At 39.8% G+C, this 15,404-nt stretch overlaps 1 protein-coding gene across 1 annotated transcript; it reads left to right on the forward strand.

Moving 5' to 3' along the window:
• The first annotated feature begins 3,363 nt into the window (after positions 1 to 3,363).
• On the forward strand, positions 3,364 to 15,077 carry CALM2 (calmodulin 2). The gene is made up of 6 exons (XM_075204113.1): positions 3,364 to 3,478; positions 11,131 to 11,161; positions 11,967 to 12,110; positions 12,200 to 12,306; positions 13,584 to 13,719; positions 14,293 to 15,077. Exons 1-6 carry the CDS (start codon positions 3,476 to 3,478, stop codon positions 14,319 to 14,321), a joined length of 450 nt encoding a protein of 149 aa, XP_075060214.1. The 5' UTR covers positions 3,364 to 3,475; the 3' UTR covers positions 14,322 to 15,077.
• The last annotated feature ends 327 nt before the right edge of the window (positions 15,078 to 15,404 follow it).

Consider the following 15,404-nt stretch of genomic DNA (forward strand, 5'->3'; position numbering starts at 1 on the left):
TGATACAACTACGATTTGTACAATCCCACCTAGGTAACATGTTTGTACAGGATTTCAATCAATAAACATACAACTACAATAAATATCCTTTTTTAATCCTCCCTATTGCTGCCAAAAGGGACAAGCAAATGGGGTTAAAACTGCCTGTTACAGTTAATTGCATCAGGAAAGACAACAGGCCCTGTCAAAACTTTTAGATGCTTATGTAGAACAATTTCTCTGGGGTTCTGCGGTTAAGCATGTCATCTATCAGGAGACAGACTGCAGGGATATATCACTGCTGACAAGTGGATACAGCCAGCTCTGCAGGACATTGAAAGGATGGAGGATAGAGGTAGCCTAGCTGTCAGGCCGGTCAGGTAACCAAGTATCAGTGTGATGGTGCGCGATTAAAAACACTGAGAAATAAATCATTCTTTAATCCCATGTCAGGTTATGAATGACCAAAAAGTATGTGCTAATCAATGCAAGCTTTGGCAGGATTGTAAATAAAGTGACAAATATAATATGACATTTTTTTCCCACTCAAACTAGAATTCAATACAATATTCAAATCATGGTGCAGAATATCCATCTGTAAATGGATACGGTTTGAAAAAATTACGCTTATACCTGCAAATCTGAGAAATGAAATTACAATGCTAATTTGTTTTATACCACTAAACAACTATACAGCTAAACAAAACCTGAGCTTGTTTTAAACAAAGTAATATTATCTAAACAGTTGTTGCATCGCAGGTCTAAAACTATATCGGACTTGCCCTGTTGATCATAATGTGAAAATAGAAAGGGAGTGTTTTAAATAAGTTCCAAAAAAATGCAGTAGAAGGGGATGCATTGCTCTTCTCCCTCTGCTTTGCATAAAACGGTCTCTGAGGATACAAGCAGGAAAGGGAGGAGATTAAAACAACTTGAAACCAACGTAAGTTTTTCTGGATCAAAAATCGAGTTGTTTAAAAATAGCAGCATTTCTCATATAATTAACATTTTAAGTGACACTGGTGCAAGTATGAATTTGTTTGCTGCATAATAAACTGCCACAGTATTTGCATAATGCATTGTGGTTACACATCAGGGGCGGATCCAGACTATTGCTATACCCCGGGCGATTTTAGGGGGGGGCGATTTAGGCCCCGCCCCTTTCTAATTTCTAAGGCTGCCGGCGGCTGCACAGTATGTGCAGGTCCGCTCGGCAGTGACAGTGTGCTGCCCCGCTGCTCTGATTGTGTTTAAAACAAGCCCCCCCCTGGATCCGCCACTGTTACACATAGATCCAGTTTTTTCTGGACATACTATTTTAGGGATATTTAAACAATAATGCCATAGTTTGAAGCAGCATTTTTTTAAAAAATAAATAAATAAAATACTGATGTGTAGAATTCGTTATATTGTAGGTTTAATGCTTTACCTATCAGGGAAATACTGTACTGTTTTGTGCACTGTGTAGAATGTTAGCACAAAAGCAACAGGTTTTGACAATACGTTTAATATTTAATAACATATCCTACCCCGTTTGTAAATATGGCACATGTAATATGACTCTCCTCCACCAGACTGTCTTACCATTGTTTCTGTGCCTTCAGGTAATGAGGATGAGTGCAATTGAATTACTGCTCTCTGTGGTTTCCTGTCCCATATGCTAACTATTGTATACTATTATACCATACAATAAACATGATCATGCTATAGAAAATGTCTATATGTGATAAAAATCTAGCATTATAGATGGCATTGCATTGAAGACTAGGGCCAATGACTTCAATATTACTGTACAACAAAAGAAGTGCATGTATTCACTTAGCAAAATTATTAACAACCATACATTAATAAGGTTAATATTGGTTATGTTTCTTATTACAAATGTACAGCGTATTTCTATCCCTTGTTTGCAGTTATTATTAATTCACAGCACATAGATTATTAAATGTGATATCAACTATCAGCATCATTTATACATTAGATTAGTCTCTGATAACTGGAGAAGTTGCTATGGATTTTAACAAATTCCACAGTTGATTCAACTGTACCATGTGCAGTTTATGGTCTAAAGCTAGGTACACACTACAGAAATTTCAACCTACTTTTTATGCCGATCGATTTTACATGCGATCGATGGTCCGATCGCTCGGTCCATGGACTGCATACACACTAACCTTGTTTAGGACGATAAGGGGAAGAGCGGACGTCCCTTTAGCGACTTTTCACAGCCATGTTGTCGTGAGCAATGACTGTAATTTCGTACTCACTGTTGTGGATCGGTCAGAAGTTTATACACACTACACAGCGGAAACGAGATTGGAACGAAAATATTAAACGGTACGACCAACCAAATGAGGCGACAATCGTCCATTTGGTTAGACTTTCGACCATCGTGTCACTGCACACACTGACCCGACTTTTGAACGAGCGGTCGTATGTCGGCTGATTTAGCCCATTATTGGATGAAAACTGTGTAGTGTGTACCCAGCTTTAGAATGTCTATCACACTAGGTTGTCCTACATTTGCAGCAGTGAAACAGTTATTGTATCCAGATGACAGTACTCCAGTGACAGGCTGATCTAAGTGAATGTTGCCCCAGACTATAGTAATTGCAATAGTTTTAGTTACCATGGCTCATCAACTTCCTCTTTCCCATATAAAAAAAATGCTAGTTTTCCTTTATCCTCACTGTAATATAAACTAGAGAAACCAGAGTGTCATTTATAATATAGTATTCAGTTTAATAGACAGACAGAATGCCCACACTAACAATGAGGTCTGCTCCCTCCAAAGTTTCAACAGGAAAAAATAGGGATATTGTACAAAGTAAAGCTAAAGTGCTGGTCCTGCATGCACAATGTAATAACAAAAGCTGCAATATACTCTGGCAGTGTAGGTTATGGTGGGTGAGAGACGTGCACGGCATGGATATGTTACATTGCTTTATTAGCACCATTAGCTTCCAGTTCCCAATCCCCTCCCAATTGCTGCTGCGTTTTATCAGCAGCCGCTACTGCGCATGTGGCGCTGCGACCACAGTGTGCATGTCTGAGTGACGCATTGCAGGTACCGAGCGACCAATCAGCGTGCAGCTCTCTACGTTCACCCTCGTCTCGTCGATCCCCCCATACACATCCGCCTGGTGAAAATAGTCCCCCGCTGTACATAGTGCCGCTTGAAATATCACCACGACTTACAAATGACTAAAAGACCCGGTGCCTCCGATACCTCTATAGGGAGTTTTCACCGATATCCACCTCTTCTGCCTGCAGTGCGAGCGGAAAGAAGGCGGCTCGCATGTGCAGGGAAACCGCGCCATCACTTTCTTCATCAGGGGGGCGGAGCCAGCGCGTCAGCGGAGTGATCCAGGGCGGAGGGAGGTGTTTATGAAGAGCTGTTGGCGGCGGTTGGAAATTAGTCCGAGTCGAGCTTGCGAGGGTTGAGGTTGTGACTGCTGAGCCTGGTGGAGCTGCGCGCTAATTACATCCATTGGAAATGGTGAGTAACGGTCAGTGGCCTGTGCCGCTCTGCGGGATGTCACCTTTCGGCAGGCTGGTTTATTTTATTTTCTTTTTATAAATGCCGCTACAGCAGGAGCCATCCACTGGGCTGCTCCCCGGAGGGCTTGCTGGGCGCTTGTTCCAAAATAATCGATGCGGAGTGTTGCATCTAATTGTGTCAGACAGTAATGGAGGATTATGTCACCCCTAGATCCGGACTGATGGCTCTTGTTTTAAATTGTTTAGTTGCGGGATGACGTTGTGAGGATTTCTAGAGTCCTCTTAAGCGAGTGCAATGGATTTGATGTGCATATAGCTCCTGCAGAACCTCTTGGGGAGGGGGCAGACCTGTCAATCATCGTGCATTAGCTCTAGCACGAGTGACATCTCTGCTAAGCCAAGTGTTCTGCATCAGCTGCTGTGTTAGTGTTGTACTAGTAGGTTCTTAAACGGTGTCTTTATGTATAACCAGGTATGTATTGGTTATCATCAACTATCCGCATTTTGGGTTTAAGCCCAGTCTTTGCATGCAGGTTATGGTAATATGTCTTGTGTTAAATTAAGGATCGCTGTTACTCATTCATTCATAAAACTGGTGTCCCTTTGCAAACGTTATAATTGGGTGTTGCACCATATTATCTAGTTTCCAAGGTGAGGTTTTGTGCAGGGCTGCTGCATGCAGATCTCCTCCCACGCCCCGCCAGTGACTGACAGGCTCTTTGTATCGAGAAGAGGCTGTGGAGTGGCTGTTGTGTAATGTTAAATAACCCATCTGTAAGTGGGACATCCAATAGGCAGTGCTTCAGGAACACATGGTAATGCAGTATGCTGGGTGGTGCCAAGCACCATGCTGTCAAATGTTAGCTTAGTTGTGTCCTTATTAAGGTGTAATGATACAGTAATTGTTATAGTAACTTGCTATTAAACATGTAGTATCAGCCAGTATGTGTGCACCTAAAACTGCAATGGCTTTTAAGTGCACTTGAATTGCTCAATTTGATGGCCTTCATTAAGTCTTCAAATGACACCCCCCTACTCATTAGAATTTTTTTTTTTCAAAAACCCACCCTGTCATATCTTGCCACTCTGGCCAAAGTTCAGCAAGGAGGTGGTCCCACAAGTCCCTGAAAAGGGAGTTGGTGAAAAGATTTGTCACAGTGGCACTACTCATCACCTCCCTAGATCAGGGTGGGTCCAGCCGCATTGTGCTGCAGTTTCCGGAAGGAAGGGCTTAAGTCCTGCCCATTTTTACTTGGTTGGCTGTAGCTATCCCATGGGATAGTTCTCCAGCAATCAAACAAATTATTATTTTTATTTTTTTGTCTGAAGAGCAGATTTTTAAAGCTAGTTTCTGTGCTTGCTGTGTCTGGCCAATCACATGTTCATATACTTTAAAGACATGTCATATGTGTCTCCAGGCTCTTGCTAAAACTTGGCGCTCCAGACTTTATGGAGTGGTTTGACAAAAAAGCTGGAATATTTCATTTTTGTTTGTTTTTTTGTTTTTTATTTTTTTTCATGTTACAGAGTTTTGTTTCTAGTTGTAATAGTTGGTCTTGTGGCTTTATTTCTCGGTCTTGCAGAGTGGATTCCACTGGTACTGTTATCTAGTCTCTGCCAGAGCAGTGGACACTAGGCGTGGCAGGCTGAACAAGTTTTACTAGTCAATTAGCAGCATGACTTTTTCAATTTTATATATATATATATATATATATATATATATATATATATATATATATATATATATATATATTATTTTACTCTTGGGTTTAGACTAACATTTGAGTTTCTGTGTTGCTCTTATCTACAATGAGCAGGCCACAAACCACATTAAATAAGGTGTCCTACACCATTTAGGTGTTTTCTGTTGGGACCTCTTATAGGGGAATACAACACTGAAATGTGACCCTATTTCCTGTTTGTAATGGTTGCAGTTAATGCACATATTAGAGCTCATTTATAGTGATCTGCACTAAGCTTTTATTTCTGTAAATTATGTGAAGTGCGTTGTTTGATTGCATTATTCACAACAAAATCCTAGCAAAGACAACCTTGGTCATTCCCAGTGTGTTAAACCTGGGACTATAGCTGTAGCACACATGAACCTATGATGGCACCCTAAACTATGTATAGTAATGACCCAAGACTTGCATAAATTCATGGACCCATGGTACCACATGCAGATGTCTATGTCCAAAGCTACAGAGTGACTTCAGCAATGAACTCAAGTCTCAGAGGCCTAATTGTTTTTTTTTTTGTTTTTTTTGTGTGTGTGTGGTTTTTTTTTTAATATTGCATCTGTTTTGGCATATGTGGTGTAGCAAATGGGTACACTGCTAGTGTTCCTGTTACATCAATAAAGGAAATAAATCGGGTAGCCAATCCCAATGTAAATTGACCTAGTTCAACTACAAAGTAACAAAGCTGTAGTACGTTATATCTCTGGTAGAGGATAACATGTACAAATCTAGATGGCTGAATGTGTGAGCTGTCAAACATATTTCAGTACACCTTTTAAAACTCATTGGGGTGGTATCTTGCCTATTGCACGTCATCTCTTTAGCTATATTATAATTTCTTTTATAACCACAAGGTTCTTGTGTGCTTTAATGGCCAATATTATAGAACACTTTTTGTACATTGTTTAGCACACGTGTACTTTGAGTGGTTTCCTACCTCCATGACACTTAACCTTGGCAGCATAAGAGTTTATACATTGAAGTGGCTCACCTGTAGGAGAACCCCCACCTGCCCCTCCCCCAGACATGAGCCATTGGCTTTACTCTGTTATGCGCATACTTCATTATCTTGAATATGGCATCTATAGTACATTCATCCTTAAAGTAAATTGGCAAGGGGACATAATGCCACACAACGTAATCTTTCTGTTGGGTAACATTGGAATGGGATTATAAAAAGTTCTTCAGGTGAGCAGTATTCCCTCAATTTGGCACTTCCTCTCATTGGTACAGTGCTACTCCTCGGCTACAATCACTTGTCTGTCTTGCAGAGGTGGGGCTATTGTCAATACCTTTCTGTTTATGGGTAGGGCCACACCACTAGGTTTAAAACTAGGCCTCCCTTAGAGTAGAGCAGTTGCTGATGGCTGCCAAACTCCAGGTTGAATTCATTATAATCTGAATAGTGCCCCAACATTTTTGTGAAATGGGACTATTTATTATCCAGTTATCTAAAGTGAGATCCCTGTATCCACCCTAACCCAATTTAGTATTTTATATATCTTACCATTCATCCCAACTAGCAAATGCCTCATTCAGGATATGATGCAGCATATATGGTGAGCAAAGATCGAAGTCTGTGACATACAATATGGAAAAGGTGTTCACAAAACTAGTGAGCTCAACCTGTACCAAAGACTGTATAGCTTCCTTTCCCCAGTGTTCCAATTTTGGGGATGGATGTCTGTTTCCCTGCAAATACATCTAGTAATCAACCTATTGTACATGGCTAGCAGAATTTCTACACTCTTAAAATTTACTTTCAAATGAGCAAAGCTGTCAAATTTGGTGTGTAAATTATAGCATACATTGTGTCCATTGAAACTCTTCAGCTGTAGAAAGCTGCAAGTTTAGTTGTTTCCACCCAAATGTACTGCTCTATAGCATTCTAAGATTAATTTGCACTTGTATCGCACACTATCTGCTGTGGTTAGGTGTAATATTGGTTTATTGGTGTAGCTGATGCATTGCAGTGTTTGACTGCTATGGAAGAGTCAGCATAGCAATGGTTTGGACTTTTTTTTTTTTTTGGTTTTTATTAGGCATGCCCACATGGGGTGTGCATCATGCACATTGAAACTACTTGTTGCTATGCTGGCTCCTACATAGCAACTACTGCAATATGTAAATCACTGGCAACATGAAGGGGCTCTTTCACTGGATGGCAGGCCATGAATTGGATTTAAATGCATTTCCATTATTGAACTACCCCTTAATCTATAATTTATTTTAAAATGGTATTTGGATACCTTATTTTACTGGAATCCATACAAACCTTTCTTAACTGTTTATCATTATGACCCTTGCTGGGAAATCTTTGACACCTATTAGAGCAAAGCATGTAGATGGTGGATGAGATACAATGTGTGGTCTTGTGACATCCTGTAGTACTAAATAATATTGCAAAGAATTACTCCTATTGGTTAAAGGGCCAACATGTAATTCATGAGTCAGAAATCTAGGGGGCAGCAGGGTTCCTTTAAGAGCCATAGGTTGGTATGCATCTTTAGCCTTATCTGTAATGTTTACATGTCTGTGCTTTGTGATGCAACAAATGTAGCTAGGTATCAAGCTGACTTTTTTTTTTTTTTTTTTTTTTTTTTTTAAATTTATTTTTGTTCCCCAATTGTAAACATTAATGGATAACCAAAACCTTTTGTCCCTGTTTTAATAATGTTAAAGGAACATGCCATGGGCTTTCCCTGCAGCATAGTGCTCTATGTACTTACTGAATAGTCTCTTTGAACTCCATTGTTGCTTGAGTGCTGGATGCATTGTCTAATTTGACACAAACTATCACTGATGTGTAAAGGTCCACTTTATAGTTCCTGTGTCTGGTAGCCTTTAAGAACGTGCAGTACATACTGATAACAATGCATGAGGTCTAAAACTCCACTGAAGCAGTCTTCATATTGACCTGCTCAAATGCTGCTTGGTGTAGAAGATATAATGAAACATCTGTCAGATAAGCACTTAAGCCACTGTTTGAAAACTGGCATTCTATTCTGTAAAGGCTTTTCAGGTGGTTTTCATGCCTAATTTAAAAACAAATCTATAGAACGAGTTTTCCTGGCAGTCTTCCCTCAGACAAAGCTGAACTATATTTGAAACACCAATCATAATGAAACTTCACATTTTGTCGGACATGGCTGCAAAACACCATTTTGTAGTTAAAGAATAGTGGTAAAGATCTGCACTTTCCTCTGTATTAGTCTTGCAGTCTATGCAGATCTTTGACATGCTTGTGACGGAAACACTAGATGTGTGGTACAGATTGTTAATGCTGATGGCCCTAGACAGGTTTAGACAAACCTCTTAAAGCTGGCGCACACCACCCAGTAACTGTCTTGAGCACTACACCGTGCGGTGCAAGTGAGATTTACAGTCTACCAAGCCAGGCTCCCCACAGTATAGCACTAATGCCCCCACAATGTAGCCTGTGTATATAAATGTAATATAATGTAGCACTGCTTTTTCTTTTTTTTTTTTTTTTTTTTTCCCCCCACCCAGTCTTTTAACTTGTCTGACTTGTGAATGCTACATTGTCCCCCTGCCTCTGTGTTCCTGCTATCCCCCCTGTTTATAAGCTTTTGGCTGTTTGAAAATAGGAGGACCAAACCACAGTAACATACTCAAGTGTAAGGTGTTCTGACTGATTGGATGTGTAAATGGTCTCCTTCAGTAGATGGAAATGGATAAATACCAAGCTACTTATTCACTGGTGTTAATCATGTATGCTTCTTTTGACACTTGTAAAATACATGTGCTAATGCCAATGGGTAACAAGCCTAATACGCTCCGGGCACTGAGGCTGAACCCTTCTGGGACCCTTTTGTAACAGCTAGACTGCACACTTCTCTCCTGGGTCAGCACTCCACTCAAGCCCTGGTTCATCAGTACTGAAAACACCTAACTGCTGTGAGGGGGCATGGCCAGGAGAAGCTTTGTTGGATCTAGGTCCCTTGCCTGGGGGTATTAAGGGGAGGGGGGGTGTTGGCTAAACAGTGGTGATTATTTAAAGGGGATGTCCACCTTTCTACATAACATCTGAATGTTTTAACTGTGGGACACTCAGCCTGGCTACTGCTGTTTAAGCTTATGCAGGAATTCATGTATGATGTAACTGCTGTGCCTTGAACTTGATTTTTCCCTAGTTGCCAGGGAAAACATTCAGGCCTCTGCTAGACAGCTATAGATGGGTCAAACACAACCCACCCCTGTGCTGCATCATACTCCTGACTTCATGGTGATTGGCAGTGCCAGCTTTACTCCAGGTAATGGGTAGAGAGCTATGTATTCCCTGCACCAACCAACCCTTCCATAAGGCAGAATTATACATACTTCTGTAGTCCTATATTCCATTCCAAAGTAAATTGCCCTAAAGTGACAGGTCCAATTCAGCTAGTAAGACTTGTATGAATTACAAATCTAAATGCTTGCACTAGTGTTGAGTAAGGACTAAATGGTAACACCTACATCTATAATTATGAGTAGTATCCAGACTCGGCCTCTTGCTTTGAGCCAGACTCCTGACTATAGCAGTACAGCTCTATATCCAAATGACTGATGCAGGGCACTGTAATGTATGAGACTACATGTAACTATCACTTCACTTTTAAGTATCGGACATAGTCAGTAGGCTTTGTATCTGAGGGACCATCCAGCACTTCTGTGTGAACTTTCAGTTTAATTGTTAAACCTTCCACTATTGTAGTAGACTGCTGCTGTTCTGTAGCACAGTAATTTACTTGTATGTAGCAATCATTAAAACTAAATATTACTATTGGAATAGTCTCAGGATTGAGTTACTCACTTTATTGTAGTCTCTAAAGAGGACTGTACTATTTGTAATACAGTAATTGCTCAAGTGTATGCAAGACACTGATTCCTATAGCTTACCCTACATGTAGTGTTTGAAGTCTGTGTGGAGCTTGATAGTAGAATACAAGACTACTTGCTGCATTCATTGCAGGTGCCAAATATTATTAATGGGGCTGACATGATGTGAGGCTCTTCATTAGAATGACATCTCCATTTTTAGGAGGAATGTATCCCACACAATTTCTTGTTACACTGCAAAAAGAACCTTGGTGTCTTGACATTCTATTTTTATTACCTTACTGTTCCTTAAGCATTCTTGCAAATGTACTACTTATCCCAGATTCCTTTTGTACATTTGCATTACTGGGATGGCTATATGTTTGATCTCAAGTCTTAACACCTAACAAGCATACTCTGTATTTATTAATGTTATTCATTTAAGTGCCCATAGACAAAGCTAAGCCGCCTTTAGGGTAAATCACTTCTAGTCCACATAAACCTATTAAGGTGCATCTCATGCCCACACACTCTGTGCATGGGCCTATAGATTTGGTGCCTCAGTCAATTGATGGGTTGCATCCCGTTTCTGCTTATTTAAAGGTGGGTGTATATAATCAAATGGGCTAATACAAACTTTACACTTTGGGAAGGGGTCCTAAAATAGCCAATCGGTAAGCTGTCAAAATGACAACTGCCATATTTGGGGTGATATGTTGAATTGCCTTTTGCTTTTATCTGGTCATTGTGTATCAGACGTGCTCCATGCTAGGACACTGTTCCACAATGGAGACAACCTCAATAAAATTACTTCTGTATATTGTGTTTAAAGAGAATCCGGACAACTATTATATTTGACAATTAAGTAGTGGCGTGCACATGGTTTTATTTAACTAGGTAACGTTATATAATATAAATGAAGTTAAGCCATAGAGAATGTATTCTTGTACCATACAATTAAATATATTCAACCATGTAAATACTTTTTTCAATGGCTGCATACATTGATTTCTTAAATGTTAAATGGGAAGCCATTCTGTGCAGATTATATTGCTTTTGAGATGTGTTAATTTATTTTATATTTTATTTCTAGGCTGACCAACTGACAGAAGAGCAGATTGCAGGTATGATTCAGTTTGTCATGTTAGTGCTCTGTTTTCTGTAACATTACTCTTCCTGAATGCATCAATTATAAAGACTGATCAAACTACTAGTCCTACAAAATCATTGTAAATATCTCATTGCAAGTCTTTAAACATTAAGCCATGTGGCTGTCTGCTGCTGTAAGACTTGGTGCCCCACTAAAAATCACTTAAGATGGCAAAGATTAACTTGAATTTGGGAAAGAGTTCAATAATTTCTGTTAGTACTGTCAACTGAGTGCCATTAACGCTATGTTTCAGTGGTCATTGCTTGACAGTCCAAATATGCTTTCATAAGAACAGGTTGTTCAGTCAATTTAAGCCTGGATGGGCATGAACATCTGGGTGGTCAGCTGGAGACAGGCGCCTATGTAGTAAATTGTGAAACCTTGTTAGTCGCCTTGTACTTGATGTGAGTCTCCACCATGCCAGTACATGTAAATATGGCGTTCTGTGTTGGTTGGGGACAGTGCTGTCAGACTAGAAAGTGACATGAAATATCAGAAATGGTCATTTAGGGGCATATTCAATTAGGTGCAGGCATCTTGAAATGCCTGTGAATGTAATCCACGGCACTACAATAAGGCTTATTTTCGTGCACACCCCATAGGGTTGCAAAGGAAAATCCCCATTATTGTGGTACTGTATTACCCTCAGTAATGCACACTTAACATGTTACTGTGATGCCCACACCTAATTGAATATGCCCTAGAGTCAAACTACATTGACGGTGTTAAATGGCAGTCTTGCTATTGTAGCTTTCTTAAATGTTTGATTCTCTTTATAGAGTTCAAAGAAGCCTTTTCACTATTTGACAAGGACGGCGATGGCACCATCACAACAAAGGAGTTGGGCACCGTGATGAGGTCGCTTGGCCAGAACCCCACAGAAGCAGAGCTTCAGGACATGATCAATGAAGTAGATGCAGATGGTAAGTCCCAGTTATAAGGTGCTGCAGAGGATAATGTGTCCCCAGGGTGTATTGTATGAAGTACAGCTGCTAACTCTCGTTTTCACCAGGCAATGGCACAATCGACTTCCCTGAATTCTTGACTATGATGGCTAGAAAAATGAAAGACACAGATAGTGAAGAAGAAATCCGAGAAGCATTCCGTGTGTTCGACAAGGTAATCACCAGTCTCTTGCCTATGCACTCTAAATGGCTTGATATATAATTTATATATTGCCACAAATTACAGTATTTGTCATTTGCTTCATTCCCTGCCCCGCAGGAGCATAGACTAAATTCCCCAACGCACAGTGAAATTTTTTTGCCAGAAGCTAAGTGACTTACCAACATGGTTTTGGGGAGTGGGAGGAAACCCATGTACAAGGAGAACATACAAAATCCACTAGGATAAGTCCCCTGGTCAGGAATTGAACCTGTGAGGCAGATGTGCTAGTTACTGTTCCACCATAACTGCTCTATAAACTGGTTTTGTTCAGGCCACAATTCCTAAAATGCAAACTATTACTTGCATGTTTAAATGACCGTATCCCTTAATGTATGGATTCCCGTTTTCCAGCAGATGATCCTGGGTGTTTTGTGTTTATAACAAACCAGTGTAGAGGTTTCAAATTCGGACATTACTTGGGATAACCAAATCAACAACCAACTAAATTGTTTTATATATTCTTCAAACGAAGTCCCTTGAGCTTGTTATAAAGTGTACTATCCCAATGCAGCTTGCAATGTAAAGAATTGCCTTAAGAGGAGGCTAAAATATTTATGCTGGCCTCTCCCTGGAGATTGTTACTGTAGATGATGTAATAAGTTGTGTGTGTATATATATACAACACTTGAAGGCCAGGTTTGGTTAATCTCAAATGAACATTGAACATCCCTTTACAGAACAATCACAAATGTAGCTTATAGGAAACTACTCTTGCTGTAAGCACATTTCCATATTGTGCCTAATCTCCCCAGAGCATTGACACATCCATGTAGCACTTAATTTGCATGTGGCACAATGACAATGTAGGCAGGTGTTTTCACCAAACAGTAAAATTAGAAAGAAATCCATGACTTCAATATGTGGTTTAGGATTTTTGTTTACAAAGGAACAATTGAACAGCATCTATTTAGCTTATAAACCAGTTTCTAACCTGCTGTAGAAGTGCCTCTACATAAAGACCTGCTTTGGATATAGTCTGTAGTCATAGCTGCTCTGGTGTGATGCTTTATCATTGCTGTGATCTACAGTCATAGTGTAATACAGAACATTGTGTGGTTGATTAGAATTGCTTGGTACATGGCTTTTGGGATTTTGATTTGTGACACACTGGGTGCAGTGTAGTTCTTCTAGGTGCAATTCTGTAACTTGAGACATATGTTCATAAATGTGTCTGAATTTATCTCTGGCTTCTCTGTAAATGGACTTTTTTTTTTTTTTTTTGTCTATAGGATGGAAATGGCTACATAAGTGCTGCTGAGCTCCGTCATGTTATGACAAATCTTGGTGAGAAGTTAACGGACGAAGAGGTTGATGAAATGATCAGGGAAGCAGATATTGATGGTGACGGTCAAGTAAATTATGAAGGTACAGTTAAATATCAATCCTGTAAGCCAATGGTATAAGGGTTACATTAAAAGGAACATTCCTAGAATGCTCTATACTAATCCAGTGATTGGGTCTAGACAACATGTCTAACACAGCTAGGTCCCACACCCATACATGTTCAGTCTAAAATGCTGTCTTAAAGCAACTCTGCCAGCATTGCAGAGATCCTGAAGCCTGAAATTTGTCCCTGTTCCAGGTATTGAGAACATTGGGCACAAAATTGACAAATTGGGTTGTTGCATTTCCTACATTCTCTTGTCCAGCATTCACTTTGAACCCTATGAAACATGCCAACTTAAGCCACTTAACAAGAAGTGACTGTTATCACATGTCATGGGTGCTTGGAAAGAAGCATTTTAACTAGCAGGCAGTACAGTATCCTCGGGTAACAAATGCATGGGACTAAAATGATCAGACTGCCAAAATGTGGTGTGGCTAAATGATTTGTACAGAAGCCCCAAATCCTTGCTGGGGGTGTGGAGGGGTTAGAATGTCTCTGCCAACTGTTTCTACATGTAGTTTTAAAAAATGTTTTCTATTTTTCTTTTCCAGAGTTTGTACAAATGATGACAGCAAAGTGAAGACTGTACAGAATGTGTTAAATTTCTTGTACAAAGATGTTTATTTGCCTTTCTTTGTTTGTAACTTATCTGTAAAAGGTTTCCCCTTACTGTCAAAAAATGCATGTATAGTAATTTAGAATTCCATTCATGTTTCCCATATTACTGTCACTGTCTTTCTTTTTCCTAAACTTTTTTTTATTCTTTTGGTTTCCATGAAAAGTTGAACAAGTAACCAATGCTGCATGTGGCTTTCTTGGGATTTTAACAAAGCCCTTTTGTGCACATGAAGAGCTTGATGAATTTGGAAGGGAACATCTGAGCTCTACAAATTTTATTTTGAATTTAATTTTTTTTTTTTTAACTTCTGCCCCTCGAGCTGGATTTCTTCAAGTAACTTGTCTGCTTGTTGGAACGTGGAGTAAACAACTCTAAACTACAGATAGTTAACAATATTGAACTTGTGTTGCACTAATGCAAAGCTGGTCTATCCAGATACATGTCTCGTTTGTCTTTCTTTTCTTACCACCCTCCCTGCCTTCCCTACCACATCTTTGCTCCAGACCTGGAACATCATCATCATGCTTTCCTATAATTCTCTTTGAATTACACCGAGGGGTCTGCATAGCTCTACTCAGCAGTCAATTGTAAGATCCTTCACCAGTTAAAGGTTTACTTTGGTTTAGCCACTTTTCAGAAGAACCTGCTTATGGCACAATTTGCCTCAAATCCATTCCAAGTTGTATATTTGTTTTCCAATAAAAAAACAAAAGTCTGTTTTCATGGTCATTTATTGTATGTTTCTGTGCTGGAGGATGGTCCTGAATAGGTGTATAGAATTATCCAGAGTAATCTTTGTGGGGATGGCTTGCTGTTTGACAGCAACAGCTCAGTCTACAAGCCAAACAAGATAATCTACCTCCAAGAAATCTATCACCCAGCCTCTAGCTCAAATGTTCTGCAGTGCTACAGCAAATGTGTATCTTGTCTGCTGTCAGATGTACGATGTGTTTACTAGAAACTAATCAAGACTGCTTGTCATCAACTAGACGTAACTGTATAATGGCCAAGTCAATCCTGTGGTTCTCCAGTTGTGAAACTGAG

This window comes from Mixophyes fleayi, chromosome 3, assembly GCF_038048845.1.
Source record: "Mixophyes fleayi isolate aMixFle1 chromosome 3, aMixFle1.hap1, whole genome shotgun sequence".
Taxonomy (NCBI): domain Eukaryota; kingdom Metazoa; phylum Chordata; class Amphibia; order Anura; family Limnodynastidae; genus Mixophyes; species Mixophyes fleayi.